This window comes from Chenopodium album, chromosome 17, assembly GCF_948465745.1.
Source record: "Chenopodium album chromosome 17, dcCheAlbu1.1, whole genome shotgun sequence".
In the NCBI taxonomy this organism is placed as follows: Eukaryota; Viridiplantae; Streptophyta; class Magnoliopsida; order Caryophyllales; family Amaranthaceae; genus Chenopodium; species Chenopodium album.
In genome coordinates, this window is record NC_137850.1 from 37,406,058 (window position 1) to 37,425,072 (window position 19,015).

Below are 19,015 nucleotides of genomic sequence, written 5' to 3' on the forward strand. Positions count from 1 at the left end.
TACAATACTTCTTCACATCCCTTGGCCTTGCCTTCATGGGAATCGGCCTTGACCAATCCTCTATATTCTGATTCACTGAGTAGATTGCTGCCCTTGGTGTATTCAGGGGAGTGTAAGTGTTATATCTCATTGGCAGCCTTGTTGGTCTCGAATCTTGCCGGCTTCCTCCTCCCCTACCTGGGGCAGGAGCTCTCGGCCTACTTCCTCCAGACGATGTCCCTTCATACTAACTTTGCCCCTTTCCGGCAACGACATGTCTGCTACTTGTCTTCATCAATTCTTCACTCTTAATGTAGTCATGAGCTTTGCTAAACGCCGCTGCTAATGTTGGCAGGTTTTTCCTTGTAAGGTACCGTTTGAAATCAGAATCAACCAAGCCATTCATTAAAGCCATCACAGCTATTTCTTGCTCCAGTTTTGGGATTGTATTTGCCTCATTGTTGAATCGCCTAATGTAATCCCTCAAGGATTCATCCGGTTTCTGCTCCACGGCCATCAATTCTCCAGAGGTTCTCTGCCTCACGCTATTGCTGACATACTGACCCACAAACATCTCGGTCAATCTTTCAAAACTATCTATCGACCCAACTTCAAGGTTATTGAACCAATCGGCTGCAGCCCCAATCAGAGTAGTCGGAAAGACCTTACACCAGACTGCATCTGAGTTGGTATACAACATCATGTGCCCCTCATCGGACGTTATAAATCTTGCCGGATCCCCTCTTCCATCATACCTGCAAGTCGGCATTTTCACCTTTTCCATCGGCTGTTCCAAAATATGCTGGGCAAAAGGAGATGCCCTTAACTGCACCACTGTTCGCACTGCCTGCCCATCCACTTGCGAACTTCTCTGCTGTTGGGTTCTCGTACTTACGGTGTGACTTGAGGATTGCCGTGACATTGTGTGCGATCTTATCGGCGACTCATGTCGGGATCTACTAGGCGAGTTCATCAACTGATTATGTTGCTCTTCCCGGTTACGGTGCGGTGTTCCTCTATCGGCCTGAGCGGCCTCCCTTTCAGCATGTGCCGCCTCAGCCTCCTTTCTCTTCCTACTCATTGCACTCATCACCCTTGCCGCTGTCTCCAATTCATCTGGCGTGAATGCCGCCATAGGATCCTCTGCCTCCCCTCCACCTGCAGGGGAGGTTATCGGCATGTGAAACTGATTATCCTCTAAGGTGTGGGTTTCATCCACTATCTCCACCTGAGGCTGTTCTATTGACTGATTTACTACCTTTCTTGTCACTGGCGTTTCATTGTTTCCGGCCATGATTGTTTTTGTTATGTATATATATATTTTTTTTTGTGTGAGGTTCTTAGGCGATAGAAGTAATCAAAGTACCCTCCTTCTAGCGCCAAATTGTTTCTGTCTGGATCTGATTCCCCAAGAACTCGGACCTGAGATCCTGATACTCCTATCGGCAAGCTGAGAACCTACACAATGAGAAGAAGTTAGCTAATCCCGGGGTGGTCCGGGGATAACCACTCCGATGACAAAGTCAGAAAGTGTTTAAGAGAAGAAGATAAGTATGAGAGAGAAAGTAGAGAGAGAGAGAGTAATTAATGTCTTCATAAATGAGGTCTTACCTACTATTTATAATGATCCAACTTGACAGGTGGCTCTCACTCATGCAAAGCCTCCTGCGCCAAGTGTCGAGCTTCTGCTGCCACGTGCCGAATTCCGACAGGCCAATATGTCTGCTTTCTGGTACATATCGGCGTCTTTTCATAATTACTCAGGCTTTGATCACGCGCCTTTATAAGATATCGGTCTGGTCCAGATATCATCCCATACAAGCGGTAAATATGAAATGTCTGACATCGGAAACACTAGCAAATGAGATTATAATTGAAAAGTATAGTTAATAATATATTTTCTGAACACAGTGTATTTTTTTATTTTTTTATTTTTTAGTCTGAAACATTGTTTGCAGATCATTTTGAAATATCACGTCTTGCTTTTTATGTAGCCTAGAGTCTAAGAGTTATCCAAGCATGCTGCAGCTTCTACTTCTACAGCCAGTTTGACAGTCTTAAATCTAGGGAATTCATATCAATTTTTATCTGGAATGTTTCATGTGAGTGCCTGAGGTCATGTTTTTCTATAAACAAACAAACCCAAAGTACGTGTTATAATTCACTGGTCTTCATTCATGTTTTCCAATATTTGCTGGAAACATGAAGATATAAATTGATATTTGATCATCTAAAACTTTTTAAGATAGGCAAAGACATGGTGGAGGAGTTGTCGAAGGCTTTGGAGAAACGGGCTATTGCTGTTAATGTAACTGCTTTGGTAAGTTAAACTGCTACTTTTATCAATCTACTTTTTCAGTCAAAATACTCTTTTCTGAACTTCAGAAGTTGCTAAGTTCTATCTGTTACCAGCTCAATGATACTGTTGGCACTTTGGCAGGAAGTCGATTTTAAAACAAAAATGTTGCTGCAGCTGTGATTTTGGGTACTGGTATGAATGCGGCTTATATAGAACAGTCTGAACTTATTTTGAAGCCATATGGTCTTCCACCAAAATCAAGACAAATGGTAACTTTTCCTTTATTTTCCTGAGTTTTACATGTCAAAAAATCTGTTGTTTTGTGTATTAAAACATAGGTTATCAACACCTAGTGAGGCAATTTCAATCCTAAACTTCTTCCTTTAACTGGCTATGATCGTGCTTTAGACAGTGATAGTCTGAACCACCAAAAGCAGGTGGTTGTTTACTGATTGATAATCTTGCAACTGCGTGCTGAAAAGTTCAAATCATTATTATATGTCAGATCCTAGAAAAGATGCTTTCTGGTAGATATTTGGGAGAAGTCGTGCTGAGACTTTTAATAAGCTTAGTTGATGATGCTGTGCTTTTTGGTGACATTGTTCCTCCAAAACTTCGACAACCTTATGTTTTGGGGTATGTGTGTGAATTGCAATCAGTCTTTTTTGTGGACAGTTTGTCACCTTATTTTGTTGCAACATATTTTTGATGCCTAATTCACTATGGTTTATGCAGGACGGATGTTGTTTCAGCAACGCATGGTGACAAGTCCACAGACCTGAGTGTGGTAGGGAAAAACCTAGAATAGGTTTTAGAGGTATGTTTCCTTACAACTGAATTCCTTAAGCATGTTCACCTTTGTTACTGTTACTACAAGACATTCACTTATCTTTCTGTACCATACTGAACATCATGTGAGTATGTGACCACATCATATTAAAGCAATGTTCAGGTAATGATGATTAAAACTTCGTTTATGTATTTGAAAAATACTGATATGAACATACCAAAACTTATTTGGATTGGTAAATTGAACTTAGTAGCCCTTATCTGAACTATATTTTTGCTGATAATTGTGTTTATTGAAATACTTCATTACATGTTAATGCTGTTATAAAATACGAAGTATTTGGATATTGAAGCATAGAGGTTTAATTGACAATTTTCTCCATGTTTTCTGTTTAACTGACAAAAAATGATAAAGTGAAAGGTTAGTTCATCATAAAAAGTTAAATGACAGGTAATTTGTCTGCTCACTTGCTCAGTAAACAGAAATTGATTTTGTGCATATTAGCTTTAATTTGTTTGGAGAAATTAAATTATGTTAGTAACTAAAAGATGCAAATTATACAGAAACTATTACTCATAACTATCTTTTAACATTTTTTTTTCTGCATTACTAAACTAGTTAGATCTGATGAGTATACTAATTAGTAGACAAATAGTCTTTGGAATCCTAAACAAACATGAAAACACCACCATTTAAAGTGCAGCATCTCTGTACTTTGTTGGTTTATCCTGCTTTCGATAATTCGACAGGAATTACATAGCTGTTTTCAGAGTATGATGACTTTGTTTACTGCTTTTTGGTTCCAAGGATTTCTGAAGCCAATGTTGAACTTTCTTCTTTATTGTGTTCGATTGAGCTCGAGACAGATAAAACCCAATGGAATCAAGATACCAACCACTTCTCCCTTTGAAGCCAATGATTCTTCCACCCTCCATTGGGAAGTAAAACTGGGTTCCTTCTTGTATGCCAAACGGTCCAAAGGTTCTCAGATTGCTCTTAAACATTAACGATCTAATAACCGGAGGCATCCCTTGTACTAATGACGAGTAATGGCCGCTTACACTGATCAAGTACTCCTCTGGATAATTCAGCTTAATCTAGCATATGCAAATCAAGCCATAATAAGTGAAAATAGAGAACTAAATTTAGTACTAAGTCTTATTCACTTCACCTTCAAATAAATAATATTCAGTAAAAATAATATCAGTTCGGTTAAAATAAGTTCAGTTTAACAAAATTGATTTTATTTCACTAAAAAAAAAAAAAATCTATTTCAGTAAAAAATCATTAACTTTAAAGAATAAAAATAATAGAAAATTAGTAAAAATAATTTCAATTCAACAAAATAATTTCAATTCAGTAAAAATAACTTCATTTCAGCAAAAATAAGGTGAAGTGAACGGAGCCTTAAATAGAAGCCGAATTTCAAAAGAGCAGGAAGGGTTACCTCAATAGTAATGCTTCCACCATTGCCTCCATGTTTATCTGACTTAACAGGTTTACCATTCTTGTCATACATCACAGTAATTGAATCGATACATCGATCATAGACGAGCTTAATTTCTCTTACACCGCTATAACATCCATCATCCCAGCTAGTTCCACCATTACCTCCCCACGGTCCAACTGCTATCTTCATTTTCGTCTTCTTTTGCTCTTTCCCTTCCTAGTAATAAATCATCCAAAACACTAAAATCATTCCAAATTCAATCACTAAACACAAAATATTTCCATATATAAAATTTAGAAGATTTGATAAAACTCAAACATGCATCAAATTTCAAAGAGCAAGTTTACAAGGCAATGTTAAACAGAACGTACGTACCATTCTTAGAGAAGGGATTAGTAGTAGCGAATTCGAGCAACATGATACTTATATTGATATAAAGATGATTGAGAATAGAATTTGCTATTGAGAATCTGATACCAGTTTTCTTTCATCGTTAAATTGGAATTTTGTTTTTGAGTCGATTCAACAACTAAGCTTAGCTTGGTGACCTCATCTTTACAATTGTGTCACATAAATATCCTAACATTTCTCTGTTTTGGTCCGTCGAAATTGCTTTAACTAGTTGTTTACAATGCTTTGGAACAATAACTTCACTCTCACAATTAAAAGCATATTCCTTTGTTCAATAATGATGCTTACAAAATTGGAAATACAATAATATTCGATGATAATAATTTAATTTAGTAAAACTAAGTTTAATCCGTAAAAAAAAATTAATTTAAAATAATTTCAATTCAAACAATTAATCTCAATTTAGTAAATGTAAGGTGAAGAAAGCAAGACCTAAATTTGCTTTTCCAAATTTTGACTTTATTTGTGTTGCTAACGATGTTTACTTTTCAAATACTTCTTATAAACTTTTTAGAATTGTTTTACATAATTAAAAATATTTAGCTACATACGGAGTATAAAGTGTTATAAACCCACACAAATAAAAAGATATGATCATCTTAGTCTAATCCGATTTGACTTGATGTAGTCTAATCCGATCTAATCTCTAATCAACTACTTTTTATATATATAGTACGCATGATAAAAAGTTCAAAGACAAGAAATTATGAATCTAGTACAAATGGGTCAATCATAATGCATTAAACACTTCTCAATGAAATTTTTTCTTGCTATACTATCCTTGTAAGCTTTCGAGTTTGACTTGGTTTTATTCCTTTTTTTTTTTATTTTTAAGATTGGTTTTATTTTATCTTCCTTATCAAAAATTTACTATAAATGTCGTAGTGTATCGATATATACTACTAATGAAATTAATTTTATATATGATTAAAGTTTTGAATTTATAAAACATAGTTAAATTTAACTAAGATGATAAATAGTTTTATCAATTTTATTAGCGATACTAGGATCAACTCTTTCCCCACAATATTTTTAATTTTCCTTCTTATTATATATAAATTGACTAACTTTACATCAAATTTTTGTAAAATAAAATTTATTATAATTTTTTTTCATATCATCAATTCAAAGAAAACATGACATTTCTTTAGGGTCTGTTCACATTTACTGAATTGAGCTAAATTGAACTAAACTGATTGGAGCAGGTTGAACTGAACTGAATAGACCTGAAATGAATATTGTATGAGAGAAGGAAATTAGGAGCTGAAGTGAACTGAACTGAACTGAAATTAAGCTGGAGTGAATAGGCCCTTACACTGTATAACTAATCAAATTTTTTTGATATTCAAATTTTAAAATAATTTTCATATCTTTTCTTTAAGCTAATATTTGTATGTATTTTCTATGTTATAATTTGAGTCTTACATATCCAAACAAATCTTAAGGTTTGACCTTTACAATTCTATTAAAACCAACTCAACCAATTCAATCAAATTTAGTCGTATAAAAATAATTATAACATTTAAGAAAATGATTAAGTAAATATTAGGTTAAAAAAAAAGATATGAATGATTTTTTTAAAAATTTTAAGTAAATTAACATTGCTTTAGACTCATTGCTTCGTTATATCGTTCCAAACTGTAGACTCATTGCTTCGTTATATTAGGGCTAATCAATTTTTATTCTCTTGCTTTCACATAAACACCCCAAACTGCTGCCACTCTTGCTTCTATTGAAAATTCCCTTGATATTGAAAGGTCTAATTAATTACTCTTCAATGGAGATCTCGAAAAAAGATCGAATTAGCGAGTTACCAAAACACATAAGGCAACACATACTCTCCTTTCTACCTTACAAACAAGCCATTGCAACAAGCTTATTATCGACAACTTGGAGGTTCGATTGGTTCAGCATCGAAAACTCGTATTTTCCTGAGTTGTGGAGATCATATGATCGATACTACGACAACTTGACGACATCACAGAACCCCATCTCGCGTTACCTACATTTTCTTGATAACACTCTTAGTCTCTTAGAAGAATCAGGTACTTTTTAGGTGATGATCAGCTATCGATCCCAAATCTTAAGCTTCGTATACATCCATTGATGGCCGCGTTTAGCCCTGACATTGGTGAATTTCTCACTAAACTTAAGGTTAAGAATTTATCTCTTTCTATCTTTTTGGATTTTGATTTTAACTCGAATGACTTTGTTATAAGGTCTGTCTCGACACTTCCAATGTTATCGGAATTAGAAATTTATAACAATTACCTACCGCCATCTATTGTGCCTTGCTTAGCAACCATCCTTTCGTGTTGTTTACGAAAGCTGTCTCTTATCTCAATCCCTAGTGAGCAGTCTAATATTGATAAACTGATTGCTGGTTGTAATTGCATTGAGAGTTTAAGCTTTGAGCGTTGTGTTGGCCTCACATATCTTAACCTTGTTGGGGTTTCGAAGCTAACAGAACTCGTTCTCAAGTATAATCGTAACTTGAGAAGTGTTGTGTTGGATGATGGTGCAACAAATTTTCGCTATTTGGAGTATGCTCCTAGTGAATTATTTGATGATGGGTTGCTAGTTTTATCTAATGTTGTCTCATTAGAAGAGCGAGATTTGATGAGTTCTAAACTTCCAATGGGATGTGTGATTTTTCGACTTTCCAATTCGCGTAGTATTAAGAAATTAAAAATTTCTTGTGATATTCTAGTACAAAATGCATTGTGTATGAGTGATCTTGAAATTCTGAATATTGTGTGCCTTGAAAAGAGGCGGCTAGACTTACTTCATCTAGATTCGTGTAAACGTTTGACACACTTACATATAACAACTTCTTATTCAATGACTGATGAGTGGCTGAACTCGAATCTCTCAAGACTTGATAACCTTAAGGTCTTAGAGATTAAGTATTGCGACGAATTGAGGCATGTGAAGATTGCTCCAGAACATCTAAAGACATTGATACTATACAATTGCAGAAGCTTGGAATGTGTTGTGATGGATTGTCCCAACCTATCTCACTTTAAATATCAAGGATATATTGCTCTTGATCTTGTTGGAAGGTCTACAATTAGTCCATGTAGTTTCGTCGAGCTTGCTTGTTATCGATTCTCTAGGATAGTGCCTGCCAATTTACTAGCAATGCTCAACATATTCGGAAATTCCAAGCATCTGACCTTACGAAACTTGAGAATCGAGGTACTAATTATGTTCCTCATCAAGGAGAAATATATATGAGTTTTAGTTATGATTTAATTTGCTCCTAATTAAATGTTTTTCTAATGGATTTTTCATGCTAATTTATGTAGGATTTGATGATGTGGATGGAAATGAGACAAAGCCATAGCTATTTTTCTCCTCTTTATCAAGTGAAGCATTTGAAAGTAGTAACTTATTTTGGGTCAACAACGCCAGAGCAACTCAAACAAATGACGACTTACATTGAGTCGCCGCCACCACCACTTGGAGTGATCATGGATGCTTTACTTTGGCTACTCCCTCAGCTAGATAGTATTCGATTTTCATCTCTACCCGAAATAGTGGTATTTACTTCGCTGTTGGATTTATACTTTCATTTAAGTAGTCTCTCCTTTATCGTTTTGATATTGCACTATTTACACACCCCACTTTGATCTTTTTATTGTGCAAATATATAAAATCAAGCGTATTCAATCATAGTGTTGTAAGTAATTTGGTACAGATATTGTAATCATTTTTATTCAATTATCATGTTGTAAAGATTTTATCAAAGTAGCTTAGCTTGGAGTTTATTTTATGTGGAAACTTCCTTATAATTATCTCATATTTGTGAATTGTTTCAGTCATCTTTCGATGTTATTGTTAGGTTCGTGTACACGGAGCCAATGGAAAGCAGCACAAACAACTGTGGTTGCTATGCATCTGATCTTCCTATCAGTTGTTGGCGGCATGCATTGAAGATCATTGAAAAAAAAGAAGTATTTGATGATGATGATTCCATGGAATTGTTCTTTAATGTAGGGTTTTGAACTTCTGAATTTTTAGGGGAGCCAATAAAGGTCAAGTAGTATCATTTGTGGGCTGTTATATCTTTTAGTAAATTTTATGAAAAACTACCTATTATATTCCAGAATTTACGAGAAACTACCTATTAAAAAAATGTTGTAATTGAGTACCTAACTTTTGAAAAATTTTGTAATTTACTACCTTATGCCGGATTATGAAGTTTGACCAAAATTTTCTGGTGTTGACTTGGTCACGTGACACTTAGTGACCATCACGTGGGAAAATTGTGAGAAAATTTGGGAAAGAAAAGGGTCATTAAGTGTCACGTGACCAAGTCAATGCCAGAGAATTTTGGTCAAACTCCTTCATAATCCTGCATAAGGTAGTAAATTACAACATTTTTCAAAAATTAGGTAATCAGTTACAACATCTTTTTTTAATTAGATAGTTTCTCGTAAATTCTGGAGTATAATAGGTAGTTTTTCACAAAATTTTCTATCTTTTAAGATTAAAACTAGGATAAAGAACATTGCCTTTTGTCAGTTTATATAGTCCAAGAATCTTAGCTTTTCTCTTAAAATGAAAATAATAGGTTAACTAATTGTTTCTGGCTTTTAAACTAGTAAGGTAAGGTGTAGATTTTTTTTTTTTTCCTCTTTTTAATGGTGTTTATATCTTAGATAATATGGTAAATTGTGGAAAACGAAAAAAATGCTTTGATTAGTGCTTGAATTTTTAAATGGTGTTTGTAGTAAACAACTAAGCTTGGTGAACTCATCTTTACAACTGTGCTAAGTAACATCGTGTGCTTTGTCATTTCTCTGTTGTTTATGTTGAAGTTAGTGCTTCAAGTTTGTGGTTAATTAGCTTCCTTAGTTTGTTTAGAATTAGTCAAATTAATTTAATCACGTGTTAACTAATTGTTAGTGGTGTTAGTGGACTTGTTAACTAATTAGTTGTAGTATATCGTGGAGTACCCACTTCCTAGTTAGTTGCTTTATTTTAGTTATTTTGTTTAACTTGTAAGAGCATCTCCAATGGTTTAAGTTTAGGGATTTGCTTGCAATATAAATAAAGTTTCTAGCTACATGCTTACATTGGAGAATAAAAAACAGAGCAACATGCAAGCTACTTGCTTGATTGCAAAAGAGACAATAAAATCCACTCATATTTTAACATGTGTACAAATCATATTGCAAGCAAGTTGTAGCGTATTGTTGGACCAATTTGTTGCTAAAATGTGTTGTAGCTTAAAAATTGATGTGGAAAATCAAGCTACAAAGCATTATAGCTTGCCATTGGAGATGATCTAAAGGCTATTTATATTGTTTAACTTTCTAGTATTGAATGAATGAGAAAGATCCGTTTATTTCAATGTATTTCTTTTGTTTTTTGCTTTCTTATTTCCAACAGTTTACAATGTGTTGGAACAATAACTTCACCCTCACAATTGAAAGCATATTGATTTCAATTATGATGCTTAAAAAATTAGATTTACAATCAATAATATTTGGTAAAGTAATTCTTATTAAAAAAATAATTTTTAATCAGTAAAATTAAGTTAAGTTTATATTAAATAATTTTACTTTAATTTAAATTAATTTTAATTTAGCAAAAGTAAAGGAAACAAAAATTTTGACTTTATCTGTGCTACTAACAATGTGCACTTTTCGAATACTTCATATAAAATTTTAGATATGTTACAAAATTAAAGATTTTTTGTGCTGCTAACAATGTGCACTTTTCCAATACTTCATACTAACAATGTGCACTTTTCCAATACTTCATACTAACAATGTGCACTTTTCGAATACTACATATAAAATTTTAGATATTTTTACAAAATTAAAGATGTTTTTTGCTATATAGAGGCTCATAGACATAAATATAAGTTATAAACCCGTGCAAATAAAAACCCAAATTTTTATATGTGGCTAGTTACATGGTGTGACCACTTCATATATAAGGCAATTAAATAAGTAATAGGGGGTTACGGCGATGAGCAAATAGAGTTACATTGATGTATGGAGGTTACTTAACGAAAAAAAAAAGAAAAAAAAAGTTAATATGTTACATAAGTGAAATCATTTTTTTAATTTTTAAAACAAAAAAAATAGGGGCTACTCGAGTGAACAAATAGGGTTACTTGTTTCTAAATTAGTTGATATTACTCATATAATAAATTGGAGTTACTTTAATGGACAAAATTAGGTTACTTTTATGAATAAATAGGGTTACCAATATATATAAATAAAAATTATTCTAATAAATCAACATGGCCACACCATGTGGCTAGCCACATATAAGACTTACCTAAATAAAAATATGCAATATCTTATTTGATCTAGTGTTGGACGTCTGATATGATAGATGCAGTTTAATCAAATACTATTATACATCCTCCATTTTTTTTAGTTGATTCCGTTTGATTTTTACACTATTCACACACTACACTTGACTCACTTTTGTGATTTATAGATACGATAAAATGTAGTCATGTAGAATCTTGTTTGAATCGCCTTGATGTATATTTTATTAATATATCTCATTTTTATAGTTTTAATTACAATGTTGATAATTAGAGATATTAATCGTTAAAAACATGTGCTGATAAGTGTGATAATAGAAATGTGAAAATAGTATGGTAGTGGGGGGGTGTACCATGTGCAAGGTACACCCGGAAGTACATTACATATAAATAAAAGAACATTGGGACAAATTAATGTTCTTTTATTTGTATGTAATGTTCTTTTTTTATGAAGCCTCATTTATATGTAATGTGTTTTTATTTTATATATAATGTTCATTTGACCCATTTATATATGTTCAATCTCTTATCGATACTCTTTCTACTTCCCCTCTAACTTCTTCTTCCATTTTATTTCCTGATTTTTATAGCTTTTATGTGCTTAATTCATCACTCACAAAAACATTTATACTAGATTTTACACTCCCAAATCCGAAATTCATAACCAAATTTTTGGATTTTTCATGATTTGAGAATTTTGGGTATTTTTTTTTTTATTGTGGCTACAGTAAAAAAAACTTGCAATTGAGTGTTTAACTTGCTTGATTTCCACTATTAATTCACTTTATAAGGGTTTTCTACTTATTGAGGTATGACTTCTCTTTCTTTGTTCATCTTTGGTCTATTTCATGAATATGAAACCCTAGGTTGTATTTCAATAGTGAACTCTCTTTGCATGTTATTTTTACCTATATTTTGTGTTTTGTAATAATGTTTGTTGTTCATATAAAACTTTATTATCATGAATTCCTTGATTGTTTAAATATTTGGCACTACCATTGTTGTTCATCATCTTCTTCTTCTATGGGTTTGGATAGTAACATTTTTCCATTATTTATATGTAACGTCTTTTTTCATATAGATAATGTTCTTTTATATTTATATGTAATGTTATTTTATTTTTCAATAATGTTCTTTTATTGTATGCAATGTTCTTTATTTTATATGTAACGTTATTTTTGATGTACTCTATGTTCGTTTGTAATGTATAATAAATTATTATAACTACAATTTGTTTTATTTAATTTATAAGTAATGTTCTTTTATATATTTATGTAATGTTCTTCTATTTATAGGTAATGTTCTTTAATTCATAGGGTGATGTTCTTCCAAGTGTACAATGCGCATGGTACAACCTGGTGTACGAAACAATAATTGATAGATAATGCGTTAGCTAAAAAAAAAAACGATAATGAGACTCTATTCACTTTACCTTATTTTTTATAAACTGATATTATATTAATTGGACTAAAATTATTGTGTTGAAGTTTATTTTATAAATTATTAGTAAACTGCAATTATTTTTACTGATTTTCTGTTACATTTCTTATTTAAAATTACTGTTTTTTATTGAGCATAAATAATTTTAACTAATAAATTTTGTTTTTTTTTTTATTGAATTCAAATATTTTTACTAAAATGAAATAGTTTTACAGAACTTAAGTTTTTTTTTTTTTTGCTATGCTATCATTGTAATTTGTAAGCTTTTGAGTTTGACTTATTTTATTCTAAACTTTTAGTCAAACTAGTAACACTTGGCATTTTAACTTTTTTCGAGTGTCACGTCACTTATACAACAATCATTTATTCGTATGACAGGTAAGAAGAAATTATTGGATAGATTTAGATAGATTTTGTAAGATTAAAAAAAAGTTAGTTTAGAGTTTTATTTTCAATAAACTTTTTGGAAAATTGGCTTAAAATAATACCAACTATCAATGGTGTGTGCAAAATAATACGAACTCAACTATTTGCTAATAGCAACTATTTTGCACACACCATTAATAGTTCATATTATTTTAAGCCAATTTTCCAAACATTTTTAGATAGATTTTTAGAATAACATTATTAGTTTAGATTTTTATTTACGATAAAATTTCAATATTTTATATGTATGCATTAGATTATTAATTTCAATAAAAAATTTAAAAAGTCATTAACTTCTCATCATGTTGCACACGATAAATAAGCATTAATATGATACGTTGATATGTAAAGTGTCAAGTCAATGAAATATAATATTAGACAAAATAAAATCAAAATAAGAAAAAGGTAGGAAACTGTAGGGAATATTTCAATCATCCCACACTTGAGCCCCACTGTGATCATACACTTAAGCACGGTGGCGTCCAAAGGGAAAGAAGTTAGAACAAAAGAATCGCCAACAAGTTTTAGGAACTTGTAAACCGTTCACGGGGTGAAGGTTACACCCCTTCACGATCCATGCGATCGCTAACTCCATAGTGGTCTGAAACCATGACTGGATATTTGAGGATGAAGGTACAAATCCAACCTAAAAGAAATTGAACATGCCCTAAAAACAGGCATCTACTTTATTCTTCTCGTATTCATGTGCGCTTTTTGACTAACATACAATCAATATATTAACCCTAAACCTGTTTAATCTATGTTGGTTGAATATTAATGCACAAACAAAACTATTATTGACGATCACTTGAATTAAAACCACATTAGCCTAAATAAAATTATTAATTATCTTATTAATCGTGATTACAAATATAAATTCTCTTTAATCCTGTAAGTGTGGGCGTGATCAAGCAATAACAATATCAAGCAACATGATATTATATTGATACAACAAATCATCATAATTAAAATAATCAATCTCAAAGCATAATACTTTTAGCAAGATCCTAGGCAGCATGATACTAACAAGATTAATAACAAACCCTAGCATGTCACTAAACAATAAAGTCAAATTTTTAGCCCTAACATGATACTAACATGATAGAATAAATAGGAAGCAACCTAAGCATGATCCTATAAAGCAATAAATAACATCTTAACAAGATACTAGGAATTAAAATAATCTAAGCATGATTTCTATAAAAATATAGCAATAAAACAACTTACTTTGTTGTCTCGTATCTCTTTCTATCAAAACAATACACATGTTAGTAACTTCAATGAAAATATTAAATCAAACAATTAATTTAAATAATTGAAATAGGGATTTAGGATCAAACCCTCATAAATTATCAACATTTTACGTCTAAAGCGAAGGCAACTTCGAGCTTGATTATGTGTGTCTAAGTCTCGTGATGGAGGAATATTGTATTTGAAAAGGCAAGGCTTAGAAAGAGGGAGAAAAAATAAGCTTCTAGCTTGTAGAGAGAGAAAGAATAGAATTAGATGATTGTTGGTGATTAAAACGGGGAAATACGACCATAGCTATTTATAGAGAAAAACATCCGGAAACGATTAGAAAAGAATTAGAAATCGAATCGGAATAAAATTTCTTTTCACGCGGCAAGATAAGCTTCTAAGATAATTTCAAATTCTTTAATCTTATCTTTTCAAAAAAGGATAATTAAAATATCTTAGAAACTTATAGAAGCTTCTAATTAATCCTAATTAGTTTAGGAATGGGATTAAACATTTGGACCCTCCACATGATCATTGGGCCGTAGGTAAAATCCTGTTTGAGCCCAGTTTAGTATTTTGGCCATAACTTCCTCATTATTCATCGAAATTGGGATTATAATATATCGTTGGAAAGGTCTATTCAAGCCCCATCCAACTACACTATTATCGGACCCTTATCATGGACTAAACTAAACTGGATGGGGTGTTTTTCAAAAATAGGATACGAAATGAATGATTTTCGAAAATAGAAATGAATTATTTTTATTAAAACATTTTAGAAAACAGAAGAATTCGGTGAGACTCTTCAACATTTCACCTTACTCGATATCAATGACGTGAAAACTACTCATCACTGAGTTTGTTTTTTGGGGAGACACAATTTGGTGTCTACAGTTACCAACCTAAAGATGACTAATAAATTGACAATATGGTGGAAAATATTGGAGTGCTTAACTACGGGAGATTTGAGGCAAAAAAAAAGAGGTTTCTTGCAAATAGGGTTTATAATTTAAATGTTGTTTTTGTTTTTAGCCAAGCTAGATAAATTTGTGAGTTGGGGAAAGCTACATACGTTTGCAATGAGCCAATGATATTAATAATTACAATCTATTAATTTATTAATATGATTAAATTTAGACTTTTTTAAGATCCATATACGATTTTTTAAATCAACTAATAATGTAAGTTCACAACTGATTGTTATATTGGAAGATATTATAAAATTAAATCAAGATTACCAAAGTTTGAAGATTTTTGAGGGAAATTAGTCTTATATATTATCCCAAATTCATATCAGTCTCCCACTTAGTTACCATCTATAACATATATATATATATATATACATATATATATATATATATATATATATATATTGGTGTTTAGAGAGAGGTAGGGTAAGTAATTAATGAGAATCGATCCCAGCCTCCCAAGATCACCTGAAACCGAGATACAACCTTTAACTACTTAAGCTATCCCTCAATCTCTCTATAATATATATTGATGTGCTATTACATAAACCCACATGGATAAAAGTAATTATCTTAAAATTCAATAAACAAATATTTAGATTTACCTCATTATCCCACTCTCTAAACAATATATAGACAAATTAACACAAAAAAGTTTTTATTTTTTATTTTTATTTTTATTTTTATTTTATTTTATTTTTTTTACCACCAAGAAAAAACACAAAATTGTTTCTTACCACCAAACTTTTAAAAGTTTTATTTTACCAACTAAAAATCGAAAAAAATGTGTTCCACCACCTGCTGTCAAAATAACCATTAAATCTAATAGAGTTAAAAAAAATTCTTCGATTTTTGTGCCAATAACATGCTCTTTAATGTTTTTTATGGGTCAATTTGACCCTTTGGTTTCGCTTTGAGGTCAAAATTGTCAAAAAAAAATTATCATAAATACTTCATTTTGCCTAATAAAATACCTCAGTTTGCGTGACACATACAAAACAGGCATGTTTGATATGTTTTAGTCAATTCTGAACTCCAATCTGATCCAAAATCTCTAAAGAGTATGTTTTTGGCATGAATATGGAATTTTTTTTAAAAAAAAACCTTTAGATTTAACTATTCTTTTGACGGCAGGTGGTAAAAGACAATTTTTTGATGTTTAGTTGGTGGTAAAATAAAAATTTTGAAAGTTTGGTGGTAAAAAACAATTTCGTGTTTTTTCCTAGGTAAAAGTAAATAAAACCTTAAAAATAAAAAATAAATAAAAATAAAAACTATTTAGGGTTTACACTCTTTATGTTAGGGGTGATTCCGTAATCCGTTTCAAATTCTGGCTTCTAATTAAATCTATATTCTGTAAATCATTATACACAAGGGTTCTAAAATTCCCTTGGTATTGAAAGGTCTAATTACTCTTCAATAGAGATCTCAAAAAAAGATCGAATTACCGAGTTACCAAACCACATAAGGCAACACATACTCTCCTACTTACCTTACAAACAAGCCATTGCAACAAGCTTATTATCAAAAACTTGGAGGTTCGATTGGTTCAACATCGAAAACTCGTATTTTCCCGAGTTGTGGAGATCATATGATCGATACTCATGCAACTTGTCGATATGGCCGACGTCGCGGAACCCCAACTTGCGTTACCTACATTTCCTTGATAAGACTCTTACAAGAATCAGGAACTTTTTAGGTGATGATCAACTATCGATACCAAATCTTAAAATTCGTTTTCAGCCATTGACTGCCGAGGAGTTTAACCCTGACATTGGTGAATTTCTCTCTAAACTTAAGGTTAAGAATTTATCTCTTTGGATCTTTTTCGATCCTGATTTGATCTCGAATGACTTTGTTATAAGGTATGTCTCGACACTTCCAATGTTGTCGGAATTAGAACTTTATAACTGTTACCCACCGCCAAGGGCGCCAACTACTGTGTCTTGCTTAGCAATCATCCTTTCGTGTCGTTTACGAAAACTGTCTCTTACCTCAATCCCTATTGAGCAATCTAAGATTGATGAACTGATTGCTGGTTGTAATTGCGTCGAGAGTTTAATCTTTGAGCATTGTGTTGGCCTCACATATCTTAACCTTGTTGGGGTTTCGAAGCTAACAGAACTCGTTCTTAAATATAATCGTAACTTGGGAAGTGTTGTGATGGATGGTGCAACAAATTTTCGCTATTTCGAGTATGCTCCTAGTGAATTAAGGTTGCTAGTTTTGTCTAATGTTGGCTCATTAGAAGAGCGAGAGTTGGGCTCTAAACTTCCAATGGGATGTGTGAATTTTCGACTTTCGTGTAGTAGTATTAAGAAATTAAAAATAATTTCTTGTGATAGTCTAGCATAAAATGAATTGTGTATGAGTGATCTTGAAATTCTGAAGATTGTGAGCTTTGAAAAGAGGCTAGACCTACTTCGTCTAGATTCGTGTAAACGTTTGACACACTTACGTATAATAAATTCGTATTCCATGACTGATGAATGGCTGAACTCGAATTTCTCAAGACTTGATAACCTTAAGGTCTTAGATATTAAGTATTGCGACGAATTGAGGCATGTGAAGATTGTTCAAGAACATCTAAAAACATTGATACTATACAATTGCGAGGGGTTGAAAAGTGTTGTGATGGATTGTCCCAACCTATCTCATTTTAAATATCAAGGATTTATTTGTCTTGATCTTGTTGGAGGGTCTACAATTAGTCCATGTAGTTTCGTCGAGCTTGCTTGCTATCGATTCTCTAAGATAGTGCATGCCAATTTACTAGCAATGCTAAACATATTCGGAAATTCCAAGCATCTGACTTTACGAAACTTTAAAACCGAGGTACTAATTATGCTCCATATCAAGGAGAAATATACGAGTTTTAGTTCTGATTAGCTCCAAATTAACGTTTTTTCTAAGGAAAATTTGTCAGAAAAAACCTATTATAACCCTCTTTTTGTCAGAAAAAACCTTTTAAAATTTTTTTGGCCAAAAGAAACCTGTTACTAAATTTTTTTTGTTGAAAACAACCAAAACCTCTAATTAACCTAATTAGCCCCTAATTACCCCTAATCAACTACTAAATCTTATTTAATTATTTAGAAATAACAAATAAATTGATAAATTTAAAAAAAAAAAAAAACTTAAACCACCCCCCAACCCCATCACCACCTGCCACCCTCCCCTGGTAGCAGCCACCCCCACCCTCACCCCTGCCGGCAAACAGAATCCCTACCCCCTACACCGGCAAACCCCCGCCCTACGCCCCCTGCGTCACCCTCTTCTTTCCTTGAACCACCACCCAACTCCGACACCGACCAAGCCTCCTCTCCTAAGCCTACCCAGCCCAACCCCCTCCACTACGCCAACAGAAGACCCAGCCCTCTCCCTTTCACCCACCGCGATGACCAGAGACCCAACCCCCTCCCTTTCACCCACCGCGACCACCCACCCCTTACTAAACCCAAACCCGAAAATTCCACCCCTTATTTCCACAACCATAAACAACCCCCTCCTTTTTCCACACCCATAAACGACCTCCCCTTGTCGTTTTAGGGTGTGGGAAATGGAGTGGTGGCCGTTTTGTGGTGGTGGTAGAGAGGGGGGTGGGAGTTTTTGGGGTTAGGGTTTAGTGATGGGTGGGTGGTCGCGGTGGTGGTTCAAAGGAATAGGAGGGGTAGGGGGAGGGACTTTGTCGGCGCGGGGGAAGGGGAGGGGTGGGGGGTTC

At 33.0% G+C, this 19,015-nt stretch overlaps 1 protein-coding gene and 1 pseudogene across 1 annotated transcript; one reads left to right on the forward strand and one right to left on the reverse strand.

The window, feature by feature from the left end:
• The window catches only part of LOC145588907 (hexokinase-2-like), a 29,138-nt pseudogene extending 25,806 nt beyond the window's left edge, over positions 1-3,332 (forward strand).
• A 262-nt stretch (positions 3,333-3,594) lies between these two features.
• Positions 3,595-4,879, reverse strand: LOC145587892 (jacalin-related lectin 19-like). The gene is made up of 2 exons (XM_081644554.1): positions 4,516-4,879; positions 3,595-4,165 (listed from the first exon to the last, which is right to left on the reverse strand). The coding sequence occupies exons 1-2, from the start codon at positions 4,705-4,707 to the stop codon at positions 3,821-3,823; spliced, it is 537 nt and encodes a 178-aa protein (XP_081500680.1). The 5' UTR covers positions 4,708-4,879; the 3' UTR covers positions 3,595-3,820.
• Positions 4,880-19,015: the final 14,136 nt, after the last annotated feature.

Coding starts and splice junctions, on each gene's coding strand:
- LOC145587892 (XM_081644554.1), bottom strand. CDS start 4,707: ATGAAGATAGCAGTTGGACCGTGGGGAGGTAATGGTGGAACTAGCTGG. Junction 4,166..4,515: donor GTGGAAGCATTACTATTGAG/GTAACCCTTCCT, acceptor TGCATATGCTAG/ATTAAGCTGAATTATCCAGA.